This window comes from Dipodomys merriami, unplaced genomic scaffold (genome assembly GCF_024711535.1).
Source record: "Dipodomys merriami isolate MVZ:Mamm:240054 unplaced genomic scaffold, mDipMer1.0.p SCAF_1, whole genome shotgun sequence".
NCBI classification, from domain to species: domain Eukaryota; kingdom Metazoa; phylum Chordata; class Mammalia; order Rodentia; family Heteromyidae; genus Dipodomys; species Dipodomys merriami.
The window spans coordinates 76,960,837-76,979,704 of record NW_027202270.1 but is presented as its reverse complement, the minus strand read 5'-3'; the positions used below and the strand labels follow the sequence as shown (position 1 = coordinate 76,979,704).

The window sequence follows — 18,868 nt, the reverse complement described above, 5'->3', positions numbered from 1 at the left end:
CTCGTTAGAAAAAATAGATCTCCCTATGAACAATTATTGTATTAATCATTTGATCTAGTTTATTACATAGGATTAATTTTATAAGATCTTTATGCACTTGGATTATGCATATAAATATGTTAACAAGTTTTGCCTTCTCATTTATTAAATTTAGAATCTCTACAATCAGTTTAAATCAGCACCATCTGATAGTTTAACATACAAACTGGCTTTGTGTCTTTGTATGATCAATTTCTACCATGGAGGGTTAAAAGGAGTGGCACATCTCTGGCAGGAGTTTGTTCTTGAAATGCGCTTCAGATGGGAAAACAACTTTCTGATTCCAGGGTAATAATTTTAATTTCCAGTTGTTTAGATAGAATTTTTATTTGTTAGCAAACATTTGACTTTTGACTCATTGACTTCCCCTTCTAGAAAATTTTTCTTAAAAAATTGGCACGGCCCCACGGCCAACCAAAAAAAAAAAAAAAAAAAATTGGCACGAAATTAGCCAGCCTCTGGTGGCTCACAATTATAATCCTAACTACTTAGGAGGCTGAGATCTGAGGATCATGTTCAAAGTTAGCCTGGATAGGAAAGTCTGTAAGACTCTTACCTCCAATTAACTACTAAAAAGCTGGAAGTGGAACTGTAACTTAAGAGGTAGAGTGCTAGCCTGAGCCAAAAAACTTCATGGATAGTGCCTAAGCCCTGGGTTCAAGCCCTAGGACTGGCACCTATGCACACACACACATACCTCTCCCTCCCCACACACAAATTGGCAAGAAATTTGAACAAAATTTATATTTAGAGGTGTTCACTAGAGCAAATGTATAATAGAGGGGAAAGTGCAAAACAGCCTAAATACCAACAAAGTAATTATTCTTTCTATAATGGAAATATATTGATTATAATAAATTTTGTTTCAAGTATCTTTAATATCAAAGATAGTTATGGCATTGAATATATAGACTTCATTCGATGATACTGCTTTATATGTATAGCAAAAAGATTGGAAAGGAATACAGCCAAATGTTAATAATTTTTTTCAAGTATGAAATTACATTTTTACATAGTCTTTATACTTCTGTGTGTTTTTTAAATCTTTTGTAATGAACATATTTTGTTATTGGAAGAAAACTCTCTTTAGAGTACATTATAAGTTTAGGCATTAAATATTACCTATAATTTCTTTGGCATTATTTATATTGGAATTTTTCTTAATGAAATAGAATATTTTAGTTAGCCTGTAGTTCAGAACTGGGTAACTTTGTGTTTATCTACCATGCTAAGGGAGAAGAATGATATGAATGACAATTGACTAAAACATGTTTATTATTTCATTTATTAGTCTCTATTTAGCTAGGTTCTCTCTTGGTTCTGTTTTGCTCTGGAACTTAGTTTTGTTTTCTTATAATTTTATAGGTTAGCAAGTGGATCACCAGATTTAAGATGTTGCTTATTGCATCAGAAATTACAGGTAAATGTTTAATAATAGCAGTTTATAAATATATAAGTGGTCTTGATATAATCAGAATTTATTCAAATGCTAATAATGGCTTTTAATCTTTTTTTTTTTTTTTTTTTTTTTTTTGTCAGTCATGGAGCTTGAATTCAGGGCCTGAGCACTCTCCTTGAGTTTTTGAACTCAAGGATAACACTATACCACTTTGAGCCACTTGCAGTTTTCTGGTAGTTAGTTAAAGATGAGTCTCATTGACTTTCAAGCCTGACCTGGCTTCATATAGATGATAGGTGTGAGCCATCAGTACCTGGCCATGCTTTTAGTCCTTTTGTTGTTATTGCTTATGGGCATAGCAAAATCCTGAAAAATATTCCAACAGTGGCTAGGTTTTTCTATTTTTTTCCCACTATTAATATGATTTCTGTTTTCTTAAGATGTTAAATTGTTGTATTGAAAGAAAGAAGGCACGTGATGAGGGGAAAGTGACAAGTTCTTCAGATAATACATACCCAGGGGATACTGGAAAAGCTGGAGTACAGTTGGGACCTGATCATCTCAAAGATACAGATAAGGAAAAGGGAGAGGTGGGAAAATCTTGGGATTCTTGGAGTGACAGTGAAGAAGAATTTTTTGAATGCCTGAGTGATACTGAAGAATTTAAAGGAAATGGACAAGAGAGTGGCAAGAAAGGAGGACCCAAGGAAATGGCAAACTTAAAGCCAGAAGGACGTCTCTATCAGCATGGAAAACTTACATTGCTACATAATGGAGAACCTCTTTACATTCCAGTAACTCAGGTAAGATGTGCCAATTTTGTTGTTGTTGTTGTTTATATAACTTAATCCTAGTAGATAATTGGTTTGGAAGCTAAATTCTTTTTAAAAGATTTGTTTTAAGATTAAGATTTGATTTAGATAAGTTGATATTAGAGAAATGAGCCCTAAGATATGTATTCAAATGTTTTTTTCTTTCATGCGATTGTTTCTAACACATTTATAAGATGATTTCTTTGTTGCTTTGTATGTCCCTCCCCCACGGTATAACCCCTGCTTTCACTGTTTTAATGTTGGTATAATTTATTCAGGGGAAGGAAAAAAACAAATTGTTTAACTAGGGATACAGGTGGACCCATTGCAACAATGAGATGTACAAGTTGTTATATCGAAAATGAACTTTACAACTTCGGTGGGGGGATTGGGGGGTGGATAGGAAAGGATTAGAAGGGGAAACAAAAGGAGAAGGCTACAATGCTTGATAAGAAATGTACTCATTATCTTGCCCATGTAATTGTAACCCTTCTGTACAGTATTTTCACAATTAAAAAAAAAAAGATTAAGATTTGAAATCTGCATACATTTTTTTGGAGGTTGTTAGGTCCATAATTCTGAAATCAATAAGTATTTTCTTTGTTCTGTTTTTTTTTTTTCTACCAGGCAAGGTTGGCTGGGAAAGGCCTGGGAATGAGAGAGCTGGGAAAGAGAGGAAAGAGAGAGGAAAGAGCTAGAAAAGAGCAGAGAGAGCAGAGAGAGAGAGCAGAGAGACAGAAGAGAGAGAGAGCCGAGAGCAGAGAGAGCAGGGAGAGCTAGAAAAGAACAGAGAGAGAGTTCAATAAGTATTTTGAAGTTTGAGTAAATGAGGATTTGGACATAGGTCCTGGGGGATGCTGAGCAATGGATCATGGGATGTTTGGTCAAGTGGAAATGAAAGAGCACTGAACCCTGAGCAGAGTTCCTTCTTTTCCTTGTGTTGTAGCCATGAGGACATGAGGACAGCTGTTGGTCATCCTGCTGCCCGCATCATCCAGCCTCATTGGTTCTTTATATCATGGTTTTAGTCTCCATGTGTTAATTTCTGTCCTGTTCTTAATAGTATTTCTTCCATCTGCTAATTTTGGTTTGACTTAATGTTTTCCTAAGAGCTTGGGATATATTGTTTGGTTACTTCTCAGCATTCTGGGTTTCTAATGATGGTACTTCTAGTAATAAACTTTCCTTTGGAATTACCTTTGCTATGTCTCAAAGGTTGTTGTGTTTTTCATTTTTATTTGATTCTCGGCATTTTTAATTTCTCTCCTTATTCAGTGATCCACTGATCATTTAATAGTGAATTGCTTAGTTTCCATTTATATGGATATTTTCCCTTAGCTTTTCTTGTCAGTGATTTCTAGTTTTATTCCACTGTGATTTGATAAAATACAGGAAATTATTCCACTTTTTTATGTTAAAACTTGCATAATGTCCTAAATTATTATATGTTTTGGAGAAAGTTCCATGGGCTGCTGAGAATAATACGTATTCTCCTGTTGGGTAGAATGTTCGTAGATGTCATATAAGTCCATTTGCTCTAGTGTTTTAATTCTGAAGTTTCATCTGGCTGGCCTTTCCTGAGAGTGGGGCATTAAGGTCACCTACATTACTGTACCTAGGGTCTGTCTGAGTTTTTATGTTCAGTACTGTTTGCTTTATGAAAAAGTGGTGAATGTTTGTTACATTTGTTAAAGCTTCCTCGTGGATTATTTCTGTTTTTAATGTGAAGGAAAAAAATAAACCTGCACATAAAACAAAAACGTTTCTTCTCACCAATTGTGATTTAAAGTTCGCTTTGTCAAATATGAATATAGCTACTTTTTTTTCACTCCAAGCCTGTTTATCTTTGTAAGTGATACATATGATGTCTTTTTTTTTTTTTTAAACTCACTTTGCCAGATCTGCTCAGATCAAGGAAAACTATCTGGAGTCTCTCTTTTTTGCTTTTGGTTGGTCCTGGGGCTTAAACGCAGGGCCTGGGCCCTGTCCGTGAGCTTTTCAGCTCAAGGCAAGCTCTTTACCACTTGAGCCACAGCACCACATCTGGTTTTCTACTGGTTAATTAAAGATATGAGTCTCATGGACTTTCCTTCCCCAGGTTGGCTTTGAACCGTAGTCCTCAGATCTCAAGCCTCCAGAGCAGCTAGGATTACAGGCATGAGCCACTGGCGCCTGGCTCAGATTTATTATTATTATTATAAAGGTGATGTACAGAGATCTTACTGTTACATAAGTCTGATTGGAGGCTCCTGTAGAAGAGTTGGTTGTACACTTCTGGACTGCTTTCACTATTGATGCTTTCCTTGGTTTACTGGGAGGCAGTGCTGGCCATAGGGAGCTTTAAAATCCTCTGGGCCCGGCAAGTTTCTACTTGTTCTGTAAGCCCTCCAGTTTATGTTACTGGCTGCATCAAGCATCCAAGCCTAGGGCTATCCCCTAAATTTGTCAAGAGAGGGAAAGAAAACAGCACTGAGTTCTGCACTGCCTAAGGGAGAATAGAGAGACCTGGGTGCTTCTGCCTGCTGATTGATCTCAGTGCTTACAGACTCCCATCCAGCATTCCTCTACTATGGGGAGGAGGTAGCTACACACAGCTTTTGTTTCAGAGGTTTGAATTCAAGGTCCTCTATTTGCTTAACAGCAAACATCTGGAATGTAGTTCACAGAGACAGGTTTCAGGACTTTGAGGCTTTGCCTAGCAGTTCACCTACCTGTGTAGGCAGGAGGCTGTGGAAGACACATTGAGAGGTTCTAGTCTTTGGGCTCTTGGGCCTGCCTAGAAACAAACACATGCTGGCATGAGGTTCCCAGAGTTGGGCCACAAGGTTTTCTGACCTCATCGAGCAGTTTACCACCACATAGGTGTGAGGAGGTGGTGGTTCTCAAGTGATTCAGAGGATCTGGATGCAGAATGTTCAGACCCAGCTAGCAGCTACCACTACATGTAGTCTGGATGACAGACCCTGGAGGCCAAAAATTATAACAGCCAGAGACTTGCTTCTGCTTTGACCCTCAGGTGATAAGACTTCTTGCTAGGAAGTAAAGGGCCTCTAACTACTGTGTCCTCACTGCCAGAGTTCCAAGCTTCTGGAACTTCTCTGAAGGACTACATTAGACCTTCTCCCTGGCCATGATCATCACCTCTTATAGCTGTCTTTTACACATATGCTGTGGCAGGATGTGAACAACTCCCTGAACTGTGCTGTTTGTTTTCAAGCCTTCATAGGTTTCCAGTAATAGCAACTTGCTATAGCTTTGAGATGAGGGGAGCAATTGAAATACTTTGTTTACTGAGGCCACCCTTCTACCCCAGAGTAGTCACTGCCTCACCAAATCCTCGCTCTGGGGACTTAAATTTTGTAGGAGTGTAGGCTTATCCTGCAACTAGAGTTATTAGTTACCAGAATCATCTGACTTACCTTATGATGGTGTCCTCAGAACACTTCCTCAAGAGAGCTAGGGATCTGGCTTGGAATTGTTTGCTACTTTTTTCAGTTTCCTCTGTTTCTCTGCTTTTCTGCTGTATTGCCTCCTGTTTCCTTAATCCTGATACCCTTCCTTTCTCTCTAGAATATAGTCTCTCCTCTGTTACCTGGATTGTTCTCATAGAGCAAAAATGGTTTAGCACTTCTAATCCAACATGTTGCCCTGCCTTGTCTTGACTAAACATTTTAACTTAGCCAAAGAGAAAGTATAATATGATGCTTTAATATAATCTAAATGTTTTGTTGGTAATGGCTAGTTTTTATTGAACATGTGCCAGGATTTAGTCTTTATAATGAGTATCTGAAATGTTGAGTGATTAAATCCCAAGATCATAGAGCTGGGATTCAAAAACAGACATATTGTCATTGATAGCCAAACCCTTCACCAGTATACCACCTCACTAACCATTTGCAGCCTGTGAGTCCATGTGAGAATATTGTTACTTGTTGTATAATTACAAGTATTGCCCATTCATTGTAGAGCAAAGAAAACATAAAAATAAGTCGCTTAATTCTATAACCAGAGACATAATCACTGTTGAGAAGTTTCCTCCCATTTTTTTCTATATGGAACCATTTCTATTAATTATGTTAAATCTTTCTGCAACCAATGATGATATGTATTAATAAAAATTAAGACTTCACTTCTATACCATTAAATGGGAAGGAAAATGTGTACTAGAACCAATTCCTATCTGTTAGCTCTCAGTCTTTGTCAAGGGAAACATGGTACATTTGTCCATTAAGGGAAAGAGACCTGAGAGTCATGTGTGTTCTTAATTTGTTACTTTGTAAATGTAGGTTCTGAAAAATTTCTCTGAATTCTTTCAAATACTTATTTTGTGCTTTAAGAGCAGAAATGATTGCTGACTTTGTTCTATTTTTATAGTTTTGCTTTGTCTAAAAAGGACTGTTCTTTGTTCTCTTTTGCTTCACAGGAACCAGCACCTATGACAGAAGATCTGCTAGAGGAGCAGTCTGAGGTCTTAGCTAAATTAGGTACATCAGCAGAAGGGGCTCACCTCCGAGCACGCATGCAGAGTGCCTGTCTGCTCTCAGATATGGAGTCTTTTAAGGTGGGTCACACTTTCAGAGCTCTAAGGTCTACTTTGAGGTATTCTGGGATGAAACCGTGAAAGTTACTCTATATAGCAATATGAAAGCAATTATATGTCTTTTCTTTAAGTATTGGATTGCAGTAATAGTTACAACATTTCACCTCCATCCCTCAAAGAACAGAGTCACAGCTGTTTCTTAAGTATTAAAAAAACAACTATTAATAGTTGGAAATTCAAGATTGATCTATTTCTGCTGTGTGTATTGAGATGTTTTCTTTTATGCTGTCCCAGTGTTAGCTTTTTACTGATTAGAGATAAAGTCATCTGAATTGTCTTCCTCGGCTGTTTTTTTTTGGGGGGGTGGGGGGAGGGAGGTCCGTTTGTGGAGCCTGAATTCTGGGCCTGGGCGCAGTCCCTCAGCTCTTCAGCTCAAGGCTAACGCTCTACCACTTGAGCCATAGTGCCACTTCTGGCTTTTTTCTTTTTGCTTATGTGGTGCTGAGGAATCGAACCCAGGGCCTCATGCATGCAAGGCAAGCGCTCTACCACTGAGCCACCTTCCCCCTGGGCTGTTTTTGAACCTGGATCCTTAGCTCTCAGCCTCCTTGAGTAGCTGTATTACAGGTTCTAGCCACTAGCACCTAGTTTAAAAATAGTTTTGTTATTGAAAATCAAAGTTTGATTCTGTAAACAGCCTTAGCAGTAAATGTCAAATGTTGACTTTTAATTTGTTTTCACCAAATGTATTATTTTCCTTTAGGCAGCTAACCCAGGTTGCTTTCTGGAAGATTTTGTGAGGTGGTACTCACCCCGGGATTACATTGAAGAGGAGGTGACTGATGAAAAAGGCAATGTGGTTCTGAAAGGAGAATTGAGTGCCCGGATGAAGATCCCAAGCAACATGTGGGTAGAAGCCTGGGAAACAGCTAAACCAGTTCCTGCTAGGAGGCAAAGGAGGCTTTTTGATGATACCCGAGAAGCTGAAAAGGTAATGGAGGTTTGGTATATTAATACTAGAATGCTAATTCTTCTTGAAAACTAGAAATTCATTATCATAGGTTTGAGAATTTTGGACACAGTTGACAAGCAAAGCATTGAAATTCAGTGAGACTCTTATACATGAAGACTTTACATTTAAAAATTTAAGAACTGGTTGGAAATAGGTCAAGGAAAAGACATTTAAGTCCACAAGAATGCTTACCCCTACTGCATTGTCTCAGAGTATGTATCAGAAGTATTAATAAAGGGACATGTCTTTTTGCCTAGCAGTTCTACCCAAACATCTTACTAAGGAAATAATGAGAAATACACAAAGATCTATGTATATGAATGATGTCCACCAATGTTCTTTGGTGAAAAGAAGAACAGCCAAAATTTCCACAAATGAGGGCTCAGTAAATTATAGCATATCCATGGAGGAGACTGCTTTGCAGATGTCAAGATATTTGCAGTTTTGGAGTCTAGTAATGCCTTCCTGTTACCAGATTGTTTTGTCCACCCTCATACCCTCTTTATTCTCCTTGAAATCAGTAATTACCTCAGCATTATGAGGAGATAGAGATAACTTTCAAAATAACAGTAGTAAGTAGAGAAGCAAAAACCTGTTGGATTTCCCACTGCTGTAAGCTCATATATGTAGCAGGTATGCTTGAGGATTCTTGAGAAAGGGGACCAAGAGATATAGTATTAAAGCATAGTCACTAGAGTGAGGGGAGCCAAACACCAAGTACCAGTGGGGCTTGGTAGCTCACAGCACTTGCTGAGGGGATTAAATATTATTGAACTAGAAGTGAGCATGGAGATAATCTACTATAGTCCTGACTGCTTAGTGATGTTTCAGTCATCAGTGGACCATATGTGCCCAAGAGGTTCCATAAGCTTAAAAGGGGCTGAAAAGTTCCTATTACCTTGTGATGGTGCAACCATTAGAACATTGTAGTGCAAGGCATTCATTATGTTGATACTTGTGTAAAACCTATTCTGCCTTTTGTATAAAAGTGTAACATTCACACACAGAGCTATACTATATAATACTTGATTATGATAATAGACAACTGTTGTATATATGTTTAGTATATAGTATACTTTGAATCATTATTTTAGAGCATATTTCTGCTTATAGAAAAAGGTTATTATAAAAGAACTATATCACACTGTTGTCCTTCTCATAGCTCCTGCTTACAAAGTTTTCTTATTGCATGAAAAGGATATGTCCAGTGTTTGACATACCATTTAGGTTTTAATGTTTGCATGCAATGACATTGTCAGATTTCTTAGAATATCCCAATATCATCAGTCAAGCAGTGCATGACTATGTAAAGATTATGTAATGGGATCGATACCCTTTAAAGGAAAAGAAAAGAAGAAGGAAAAGTAAGGATCCTGTAGAAAAGGATTTCAGGAGAATTGCTGTATCACTTGTGTCTTTATTTTTGAAATCTCTTGAGTATTAGGTTTACAGTATATCTTTTTTTTTTTTGGCAGTCATGAGGCTTGAACTCTGGGCCTGGGTACTGTCCTTCAGTTCTTCAGCGCAAGTCAAGTGCGCTACCACTTGAGCCACAGTGTCACTGTTTTCTGGTGGTTAATTGGAGATAGGAGTCTCATGAACTTTCCTGCATGGGCTGGCTTTGAACCTTGATGCTCAGTCTCAGCCTCCTAAGTAGGATTACAGGTGTGAGCCACTAGTGCCTGGCTAAAATGTTCATTCTTTTTTTTTTTTCGGTCCGGTCCTGGAGCCTGAACTCTGGGCCTGGGCGCTGTCCCTCAGCTCTTCAGCTCAAGGCTACCGCTCTACTACTTGAGCCACAGCGCCACTTCTGGCTTTTTTCTTTTCGCTTATGTGGTGCTGAGGAATCGAACCCAGGGCCTCAGGCATGCAAGGCAAGTGCTCTACCACTGAGCCACCTTCCCAGCCCCTAAAATGTTCATTTTTATATCATTCTTACCTTAGTTAATGGCAGCTGCTTCTCCAGGTGAGCACAGCTAGATAGAAAGAGAAAAGCACGGTGAGCTGAGGTGAGGAATTTTGTACATTGCAAAGTGGCTTCTTTATTCTTTATACCAGCAGTGATCATCGTGTAATGTGTGCTTCCTTCAGGTGCTGCACTATCTGGCAGTCCAGAAACCTGCAGACCTTGCTCGGCATCTTCTACCTTGTGTGATTCATGCAGCTGTTCTCAAGGTAAAGGAAGAAGGTAAATAAATGTCTTATTTCGTTAGTTCATTTCCCAAATGAAAATATATTTGCCTTAATTTACTTAATGATTGCTTTGATTCTTTTAAAAATAGAAAGTTTGGAGAGTATTTCTTCTGTGAAGAAGATTATAAAGCAAATCATATCCCATTCCAGTAAAGTTTTGCACTTTCCCAATCCAGAAGACAAGAAATTGGAAGTAAGTTTGATGTACTGTTAGAATCTTTGGCAAAGATCTGTTTTTAAAGTTTCTTTTTCTTCTTCATAGTCTCTTTATGTATACCTTCCCCTTTTCTACTGCTAGGAGATCATCCATCAAATTACTAATGTGGAAGCTATAATTGCTAGAGCCCGGTCTCTGAAAGCCAAGTTTGGAACTGAGAAATGCGAACAAGAAGAAGAAAAGGATGATCTTGAAAGGTAATTGCTACTTGGCTTCTCCAGTTTTGTTGGTAATAGAAAAGCCACCAGTGTCTTTAAAAAATAAAAATTGGAATAGAATATTTAGACTCTTTGTGATTTAATCATGTTATTTGACCGAGGACAGAAAAATACTGACTTGTCTTAGGATTTAATGACTTTCTGCTAGGTATTTCCATTGCTCTTACTTTCAGAAACTCTGGTAGCCTGTTTTACTAGGTGCTGTGCTCCTGGATGCCTGAGGTGTCCTAGGGAGGAGTTGTTTCCTCCAGTGTTCGCAGGGCCCTCACTGGGCTGTCTGCTTTCACTGTTCCTTGTTCCACAGCACAGAAACTACATATCTGATCATATTTATTTAAAACATTGGTGATTAAGTTGGGCACCAGTGTCTCACGCCTATAATCCTATCCATTCAGGCTGAGATCTGAGGATCACAGTTCAAAGCCAGCTGGTGACAGAGTCTTTGAGACTCTTACCTTCAATTAACCACTAGCTGGAAGTAGCGCACTTGCCTTGAGCTGAAGAGCTCAGGGACTGCGCCTAGGCTCAGAGTTCAAGCCCCAGTACTGACAAAAAAAAAAATGTGATAGCAAAAGTACACATTCTATGTGCTTGGCAAGTATGATTTGGAAGTGACCAGTGGCTTCTTCCAGTGAGGGAAGCAGTACCAGTAGAGTCTATGGCCATTTTTGCCCATCTTACTTAACTGTGTGCACATGTATTCACATAAGGTTGCTGTTTCACTACTTGAGACACACCTCCATTTCTAGTTTGTCCCCATTACTCAAAAGGACAGCATTTCTTTAATATGTGAGAAAGTGTTTCGAAACTGGCTTAGCAGCATAAATTCGTCACAATTTAAAATTTTTTCCTCAGCTTTTCTAGAAGAAAAGTCATTATTAATGATAAATAATATTATATGACAAAGCATTGGTTATAGCTCTTGAGAAATTCTTATTTTAATACTGGATCTTTTGTCCCAGCCTTCCTTTTAAATAAGAATAATACTCTGTAATCAAGGGAATTGCTTCTAAGATAGCAGTGTAAATTAGTAAGCAAGTAGAGCAGCTTGCTGGCTCTGTGCCTTTGACTCCTTCTCCCACCATTTACTATCTGTGACATGCTTGAAAGTACAGTATTTCGGGCACACAGTGGCACAGCTTATAATTGTGACTTTTCCCAGCAAGGCATGTATTTAAAACACATATACATCTTTTACATCATAATAGACATAGCTCTTCTGGATAAAATTGGTTTCTATTGTTCCAAAAACACTTTTTGATCTTTTCTTTTCTAAACTTCTAGTATGAAAAAATGTGTATTTCTTACACTGACAGAATTTTTTTTAAAGTGAAGTTGATTGTAATCAAATAGCATTGGTAAGTTTAGCCAGTGTCAATGGTAGGATATGTCATGTAGACATGTGCATAGGTGGCCTGGGCAGCAGCTGGCTTACCATACTTACACTGTTCTTCTCTCCTAGGTTTGTGAGCTGCCTATTGGAGCAGCCTGAAGTGTTAGTCACCGGGGCAGGAAGAGGACATGCTGGCAGGATCATTCACAAGTTGTTTGTTAATGCTCAGAGGGTATGTGAGATTCCTTAACTATCAGCATCACATCAGATTTGCTCAGGAAAATGTGGTTTTGAGTTCCACACATGGCTGATTATACCCACAGCTGCTGAGATGTCTGGGCATTGGGTTTGTACAGTGAAGTAACTGACTCTGTGACTTTGAAATCCATTGGCTTTGCAGCATATTTAAGTAAAATAATAAGTACATCATAGAATCTAAGTTTCAGGATTAGAAGGGTCTCAAATCCATTCAAAAATTGGCAAGGGCTTGTTAGCAATGGCCAGAGTTGTGCTGTGAAAAAAATGTTTTCAAATCAGTGTAGAGTTCAGTTTTGCTATCTGTAAACCCAGCATACTTCAAAATGGATTTACATTACAGATTGTGAATCCAAGTAGCTTTAAAATGGTTAAGAGACTTAACTTTGTAGAGATTTTTAGGACATTAGAGACAGACTTAGGTACAGAAAGAAAGCCCAGTTTGGAAAATTATCATCATCATCTCTGCTAATGAACGTAAGAGTTTCAAAATTATAGTTAAGAGGTGCTGGTATCCTATAGATGATTCTCATCAGGGCACGGTTAATATAGATTCTGGTAAAAGTATTATATTCACTAAATATAGGTTCTTTTACTTGGAACTGGGGTGACATTAGAAATTAGAACAGTAGTTCCATTAAGAAAAATTATTAGCACAAATTAATTATAGAGGGGTTTCATTTGTGGTGTTTATATTCATGTATTTTTCTTCTTGTAATACTGAGGATTGAACCTGGGGTTACTCGTATGCTAGGAAAGCACTCTATAGCAGTTTAGTATTAACAATGTAATTTTTAGAACCAAATAGAATTTTTCTTGGTTTACACATAGCATAACAATTTTGTACCTATTGAGTTGGAATGCGTCTACTTAGATACTCAAAAATATGTTAAAATATACTTGAAGTACAAACTAAAAGCCAATTTATTTATGGAGTATCTCCCTGACTTTCCAGAATTTCAAGTTATTTTATTTTATTTCAGTTATTTTATTTCCTTATAAATTAGACTTTCAGGAAACAAATGCTTGCTTTCATTTTTTTGGTTTTGTCTCTAGCATGAAAGCAGGAATGGAGTTTGTTTTTACGTCCTGTAATGTCTTCTAGCTTTTGTGCAGAGGCTGCGATCACATTTTGTTTACCATTCACACATAGATAAACTTGCCTTAGATCACAAAATCTTTCCCTTTGATCATTTTTCTAGAAAATTCTTTAGAAAATGCTTCTAGTGCTGGATGTTATTTATTTCTTTTATGTTTAGTTGTACAAAGGATTTGCCATTCAACAAAGTAGTATATGAATACAATGCATCTTGATCTGTGTCACCCCTTTCATCACATTTCTCCCCATCCCTTTAAGTATTACTTGTTTGAGTTACAGAAACAGCCACCTCACTTCAACCATGTGCAGGTAGAAAAATAAAAATAATCACTGTTGTAGTATCTAACAATTATCACTGTTAATTACTAGTACCTAGTAATTAAAGATATACTTCACCAAAATAAGATGGCTTTATTTTTGTTTTCCACTGAAGATACCTTTCAGTATCCAATAGTATATCTTTTTGTATATCTTTTCAGCATATAGCTAACCTTCTTTAACCAGCAATGAAATTGTAGTTTCATACCATATAATTTTTAAATGGTTTTAAACTTTCAGACCTCATACTTTTTGAAATGATTTAACTTGTTCAATATTTAAAGTGTAAACTTTCAGATTTTGCAGTGAATGAATGATTGTACGTAGTCTGTAAACTGTGTACTCCATATAACAAACCTATATGGTATGGCTTAAATATGTGGTCACGGTAAACTTCAAGTTCACTTATCTAACTTTTTATAATTTATGACATTTTTATCAGTTTTATTCACAGGTTTTAACATTTTTCATAGAGAATTTTAATAGCATGTATTACCTTACATTATAACAATTTCTAACTTTAAAGAAAATTTTTAACTTGATATTAATATGCTTTTGTTATATTTAAATGGAGTTCAGTAAAAGAACGACTAGATTTTGTGCTGATCTTGCTGAATACTGTTTTTCAAGCCATGAGCACTTTTTTAGAAATCAGTTCTGCAGAAAAAGATCTAGGTTTTTGTTCAATCATTTCCTCATCAAATGACACCCTGTATGTCACCTGTTGAACCATCAGATGATGCATGAGTAGTGAGATGTATTTGCTCTGTTGGCTGGCCAGGTGTGTTGTATATGATGTGACTTTGTGTATCTTAAGTTTTCTTTTGGTAGAATCATGTTCTTAATGTAGTGCATGCTGTCAAATAATCCTGGAATCTGTCCAGCTCTTTTTAAACCATCTTGCTTGTTTCCCTTTCATCACTGTTTCTTTTCTCACCCTTTCTCAAAGCTGACTGAATCTTCTGATGAGGTAACAAAATAGCCTTTGTCCCTCATGGTTCCTTGTTCTTTCCCATTTTCTAACTTCATAAGATCTTTCAAACTAACCTCTTCAACAGTCTGGGTCTGGCATATTTTCCTGCTGATGTTTAACTTAACATGAGCTCATGTTTCCATTGCTAGAACTCCCCCCCCCCCCCAAAGCAGTGGTATTGAAAAAGAAGTATAGTAATCAGAATTAAGAATGAAGGCTCTAACTAAATGGGGTGGGGGGGAGAGTGGATACTGAAATTTGAACTAGGGCCTCACGCTTGCTAAGCTTGCTTGCTCCACTGGTGCTGTGCACTTGAGCTATGTCACAAACCACTGGCTTTTGCTGGTTATTTTGGAAGTGGTGTCTTTCAGACTTTCTGCCCAGGCTGGCTTTTGAACTAAGGTCTTTTGGATCTCAGTGTCCCGAGTAGCTTAGATAACCAGAACTTGTCCTATTTTGTGTAATTATAATGGGGGGTGGGAGGGGGGAAGGGACTTGATGCCTTTTTGAGAACTTTTTTGTTGCCATTGTTATCTGTATCTCTATCTTATCACATTAGCTGTCCAGTGTCTTTGTTTTAATTTGGCAAGTGAATTTTAAGAATTGACTGAACGAGTTGAGATAAAAATTATCTTTCCAGACTCTGGAAAGAAATAGCTTCTTACTGGACTAGGATATCCAATTTGAATTTGAGTCAGTGCTTGAAGAAACGTGGAAACCAGTACAGCTTCATGGTCTGTTTCCATTAGATGTTCAGATGTGGTAGATTGCCTGGTGGTCATTCTCTCTTCTCTCTCCAAGCTAGTGGCTCATGCAGTGTTTCAAGCTTCTTGCATTTTTTTTTTTTGAGTAATCATAGCTGACTGCATTACAGAGTAATGTAGAACATTTTAATGTATTTATCATGTTTATTCATCTGTCCTTCAAAATTGCCTGAGGTTAGCCTTAGACTTGCTGTTGAATTTAGCATTTGATTCTGTTCAAGTCTGCAGCCATGGCTCCACCAGAGGAGGAACTGAAGAGAACCGGCAGCCTAGAGGAAAGGAGGCAGAACTCCGTGTCGGACTTCCCCCCTCCTGCAGGCCGAGAGCTCATCCTGCGTGCCTCTGTGCCCCGCCCAGCTCCCTACTCCAGGGCGCTGCCACAGCGGATGTACAGTGTCCTCACCAAAGAGGATTTCAGACTCGCAGGTGCCTTCTCATCAGATACCTCCTTCTTCTAAGTCTTCGGCTTCCTTGTGGTGGCTGTAGAGGCAGCACTGTTTCCTGTGGGATGGTAAGGAAGGGAGAAGGAAGGGGGAGATCTGAGTGTTGGGGAGAGGCCCCCTTCCAGCCAAATGAGCAAAGGTCACACCAGCATCTGAAGGACTCTCAGCTCCTGGCTCATGCTGCAGAGGGACTGCCTGAGGCTGTGCTGTGGGGAGATGGCCTTTGTATATGAGGGAACCAGAACTCAACAGGTCATCTATCCTCACTGTAGTGGAACAACATTCTTTGTATTCTCCTCTGCCTGTCCTTGGGGCTGGGGTCTTGCCTTCATCATAGTCTGTGTAAACACATAATGGTTTTACTTATTAATATCAAGTATAAAAAATAATAACTCAGATTTCCAGGTATTTTGGTGGTAACTTCTAGTCAAAGAATCTGTTTTTAAATTACTATATTTTATTTTGTTTATTCAATCACCTGGTGGTCAGCTTTATTACACTAATTTTTGAGGATGACTTGGAATATTCCAGGAGAACGCCTAGAATCTGTGTTTGTTTTTCCGTGTAACTGTATCTTAAATGTATTCTAATTAAACTGTACATGAAATGTCATTGCAAATTACTTTATACATATCCTGTAAGATGTGTTTTCCTGTCTGCTCTTGTGGTACTATGTGAGTCTTAGCCTGCACAGGGTTCCCCTCCCCTGGCACAAAGCATGCTTTCCTTCGAGGGCTGCGGGCTAGGTAGCTCATTTGAGGAGGCAGCAATGAGCACAGCCTAGCAGTGCCCTCGTGGCATTTAGTATATATGCGAAATGTAAAGAGTGCAGGATTACTTTAATGCACTATTTTGCTTTTGCGTTTAATCAAAAAGAAGAAAATGACCCAATGGGGATGTTTAGCACAACTGTAAGGATAACAGTGCCACATGTCCTGTTTTTGTGAGGATCACAATGTACTGATTCTGTGTTGCTCTATGGCCTTTGCTTAGTAATTGTAAATTAATTTTAGGCATAAAATTACTACATTAATCCAAAGTTACAAATAGATATATTGAAGCATAAATTCTGCCTGTGTAATTTTAGTGAATTGATAGAACTGTGCAAATTGTTAAATTATTTTTGTAAAAATTATATACATATATAGTATGTGAGACATACATTGATAATGTGAGTAGGAGGTTAGTAGCCTTCAGATACCCTCCCCTTACAACCCTTTTCTCCAAGATGCTGCCCTGCACTGCTAGACTACACAGACCAAGTAGGTGATGTTTCTATCAGCACTTATCTGCTTTCAGAGGATGTTAAAAACTACACTGGAGAGGCTGGACTTTAGAACAGCATCATAAATCTAATAAAAATGACAGTGTTGTTTCTGTGGCTAATTTCCCCTTATTTTCTCCACTCTGAGGACATTTCAGTTTCTTTTCACTTGGTGTTGTCAGCTCTTCCTAAAGATTTGTCTCTTGATTCTTACAAAGCAATGAGTCTTCTTTAAAGGAAATTACTGTTATTTTTATGTCATGTGCTTGTTCATTTCATTAACATTTTGAAATGCTCAACTTCGATATCAGGCAGTGATACAGAACCTACAGCATACCCCTCTTCTTGGACCTTTGGATGTTACATAGGATCGTGATGGTCAATAAACTCAAGAGTGCAAGCTGGACATCTAGCCCAAACATCCATTCATGCATTCACTAGGACAGCAGAGGGTTCAGTGCAGTGAGTGGGCAGGTGTTAGGAGGAAAGATTTTCTCTCCGGCTCTGGGAAAAATCATCCCAGATGATGTGATTTCTGATTGAGAGTAGAAGGTAAGTAGGAGCTGCAATGGTGGGAAGTTCAGCAAGCTTCTAGAAAAGTGAGTATTCCCCATCCCTTCACTGTGAGCATGCTGCTGCCCCATCGGAAATGCAGTTACCTACCCACTTCATTTGCAGTAGCCATGTCTTTCTCTGCTCAGTGAACATCAGCAAGTGTGGCTCAATGTGGCTCAGGCAGGCATGTGAGAATACTTGCACAATCAGGCTTATCTTCCTTCTGAGCATTCCAGGGCCACTCCATGAAGGTCCCAGGACTGGGTGGTGCTACACAGTAAGCTAACTGACAAGGTGGCAAGGTGGGGTGGGGGCTGCTAGAACAGGCACAAATCCAGAAATGAGAAAGTAGGACAGTCAGTGTTTCTATTTGACTGGATTATCCAGAGTGGGGAAGGGCAAGAAATGAAAATGATGTGGTAGGGGCTGGGAAGGTGGCTCAGTGGTAGAGCGCTTGCCTTGCATGCATGAGGCTCTGGGTTCGATTCCTCAGCACCACATAAGCAAAAAGAAAAAAGCCCGAAGTGGTGCTGTGACTCAAGTGGTAGAGCACTAGCCTTGAGCTGAAGAGCTGAGGGACAGCGCCCAGGCCCAGAGTTCAGGCCCCACGACTGGACCCCCCGCCTCCCCCCCCCAAAAAAAAATGATGTGGTAAACTAAGGCAAGATCTGGGAAGCCGGAGCAAGAAATGTGGGCTGTATCTTGAGGGCCATGTTAGTAACTAAGCAGGAAAGTGACCCTTTAGCCAGGCTCGTGGAGGTCAAGTACATTCCCACCCTGCATCTCAAATTGTAAGTTCCTTGGAAGGAGGGTAGCAATTATATCTTCAGTGATTTGTGTTTTTAAGACAATATTGCAATAGAACCTAGGCTGATCTTCTGCTTCATTCTCTGAGGTGCTGGGATTATAGGAGTGTAACACCTTCAATGTTTTGTTTTTAACCTCAACAGAGTACTATGCTCCACTGAAGTACATAAATGATTTTGGAGTGAACGTGGAATGTCAGTTCAAGGCCTCTTCCACCTGTATGTATTTACACCACCAAAATAACCCAGCTTTTTCTTGGTTTGTAATTCAACCCTAAGCATTTATATTCTATTCATTAGCCCACTAGTTATTATCACCCTGCTATGTGCCAGACACTATTCATGGAATTGAAGAGACAGCAATAAACAGTGCATGAGAGGACTTGGCCCTTAGAGTCACGACTGTAAGGGAAAGGAAAGGGCAAGAAAGTCCTTTGTAAGTGAAGTGAGGGGCAGGACCTTTTAAACAGACAATGGGAGAGAATTACACCCAGAAGACTTAGACGTACCCAAAGGAGTGCTTTACTAACTTAATCAAGTTGAGGAGATGAACCATCATACCTCGTTTCCCTTCTAACAAGGCTCTGCAGAGGGAGGGACTGGTGGTGTTCAAAGCTGGAATCTCAGT

At 38.7% G+C, this 18,868-nt stretch overlaps 1 protein-coding gene across 2 annotated transcripts in view; it reads left to right on the top strand.

Annotated features, from left to right (window-relative positions):
* Rab3gap1 (RAB3 GTPase activating protein catalytic subunit 1) overlaps window positions 1-16,996 on the top strand; it is a 78,501-nt gene extending 61,505 nt beyond the window's left edge. Inside the window, exons 15-25 of one of the 2 annotated variants that reach the window (XM_070024030.1) lie at window positions 155-327; window positions 1,405-1,459; window positions 1,879-2,241; window positions 6,674-6,811; window positions 7,554-7,781; window positions 9,894-9,990; window positions 10,085-10,188; window positions 10,294-10,409; window positions 11,893-11,995; window positions 14,385-14,405; window positions 15,394-16,996. In XM_070024030.1, the coding sequence (XP_069880131.1) occupies window positions 155-327; window positions 1,405-1,459; window positions 1,879-2,241; window positions 6,674-6,811; window positions 7,554-7,781; window positions 9,894-9,990; window positions 10,085-10,188; window positions 10,294-10,409; window positions 11,893-11,995; window positions 14,385-14,405; window positions 15,394-15,630 (1,635 nt within the window). In that variant the 3' untranslated portion in view covers window positions 15,631-16,996. The remainder of the gene's footprint in view (window positions 1-154; window positions 328-1,404; window positions 1,460-1,878; window positions 2,242-6,673; window positions 6,812-7,553; window positions 7,782-9,893; window positions 9,991-10,084; window positions 10,189-10,293; window positions 10,410-11,892; window positions 11,996-14,384; window positions 14,406-15,393) is intronic. The other variant, XM_070024039.1, reaches the window with a different exon arrangement.
* The last annotated feature ends 1,872 nt before the right edge of the window (window positions 16,997-18,868 follow it).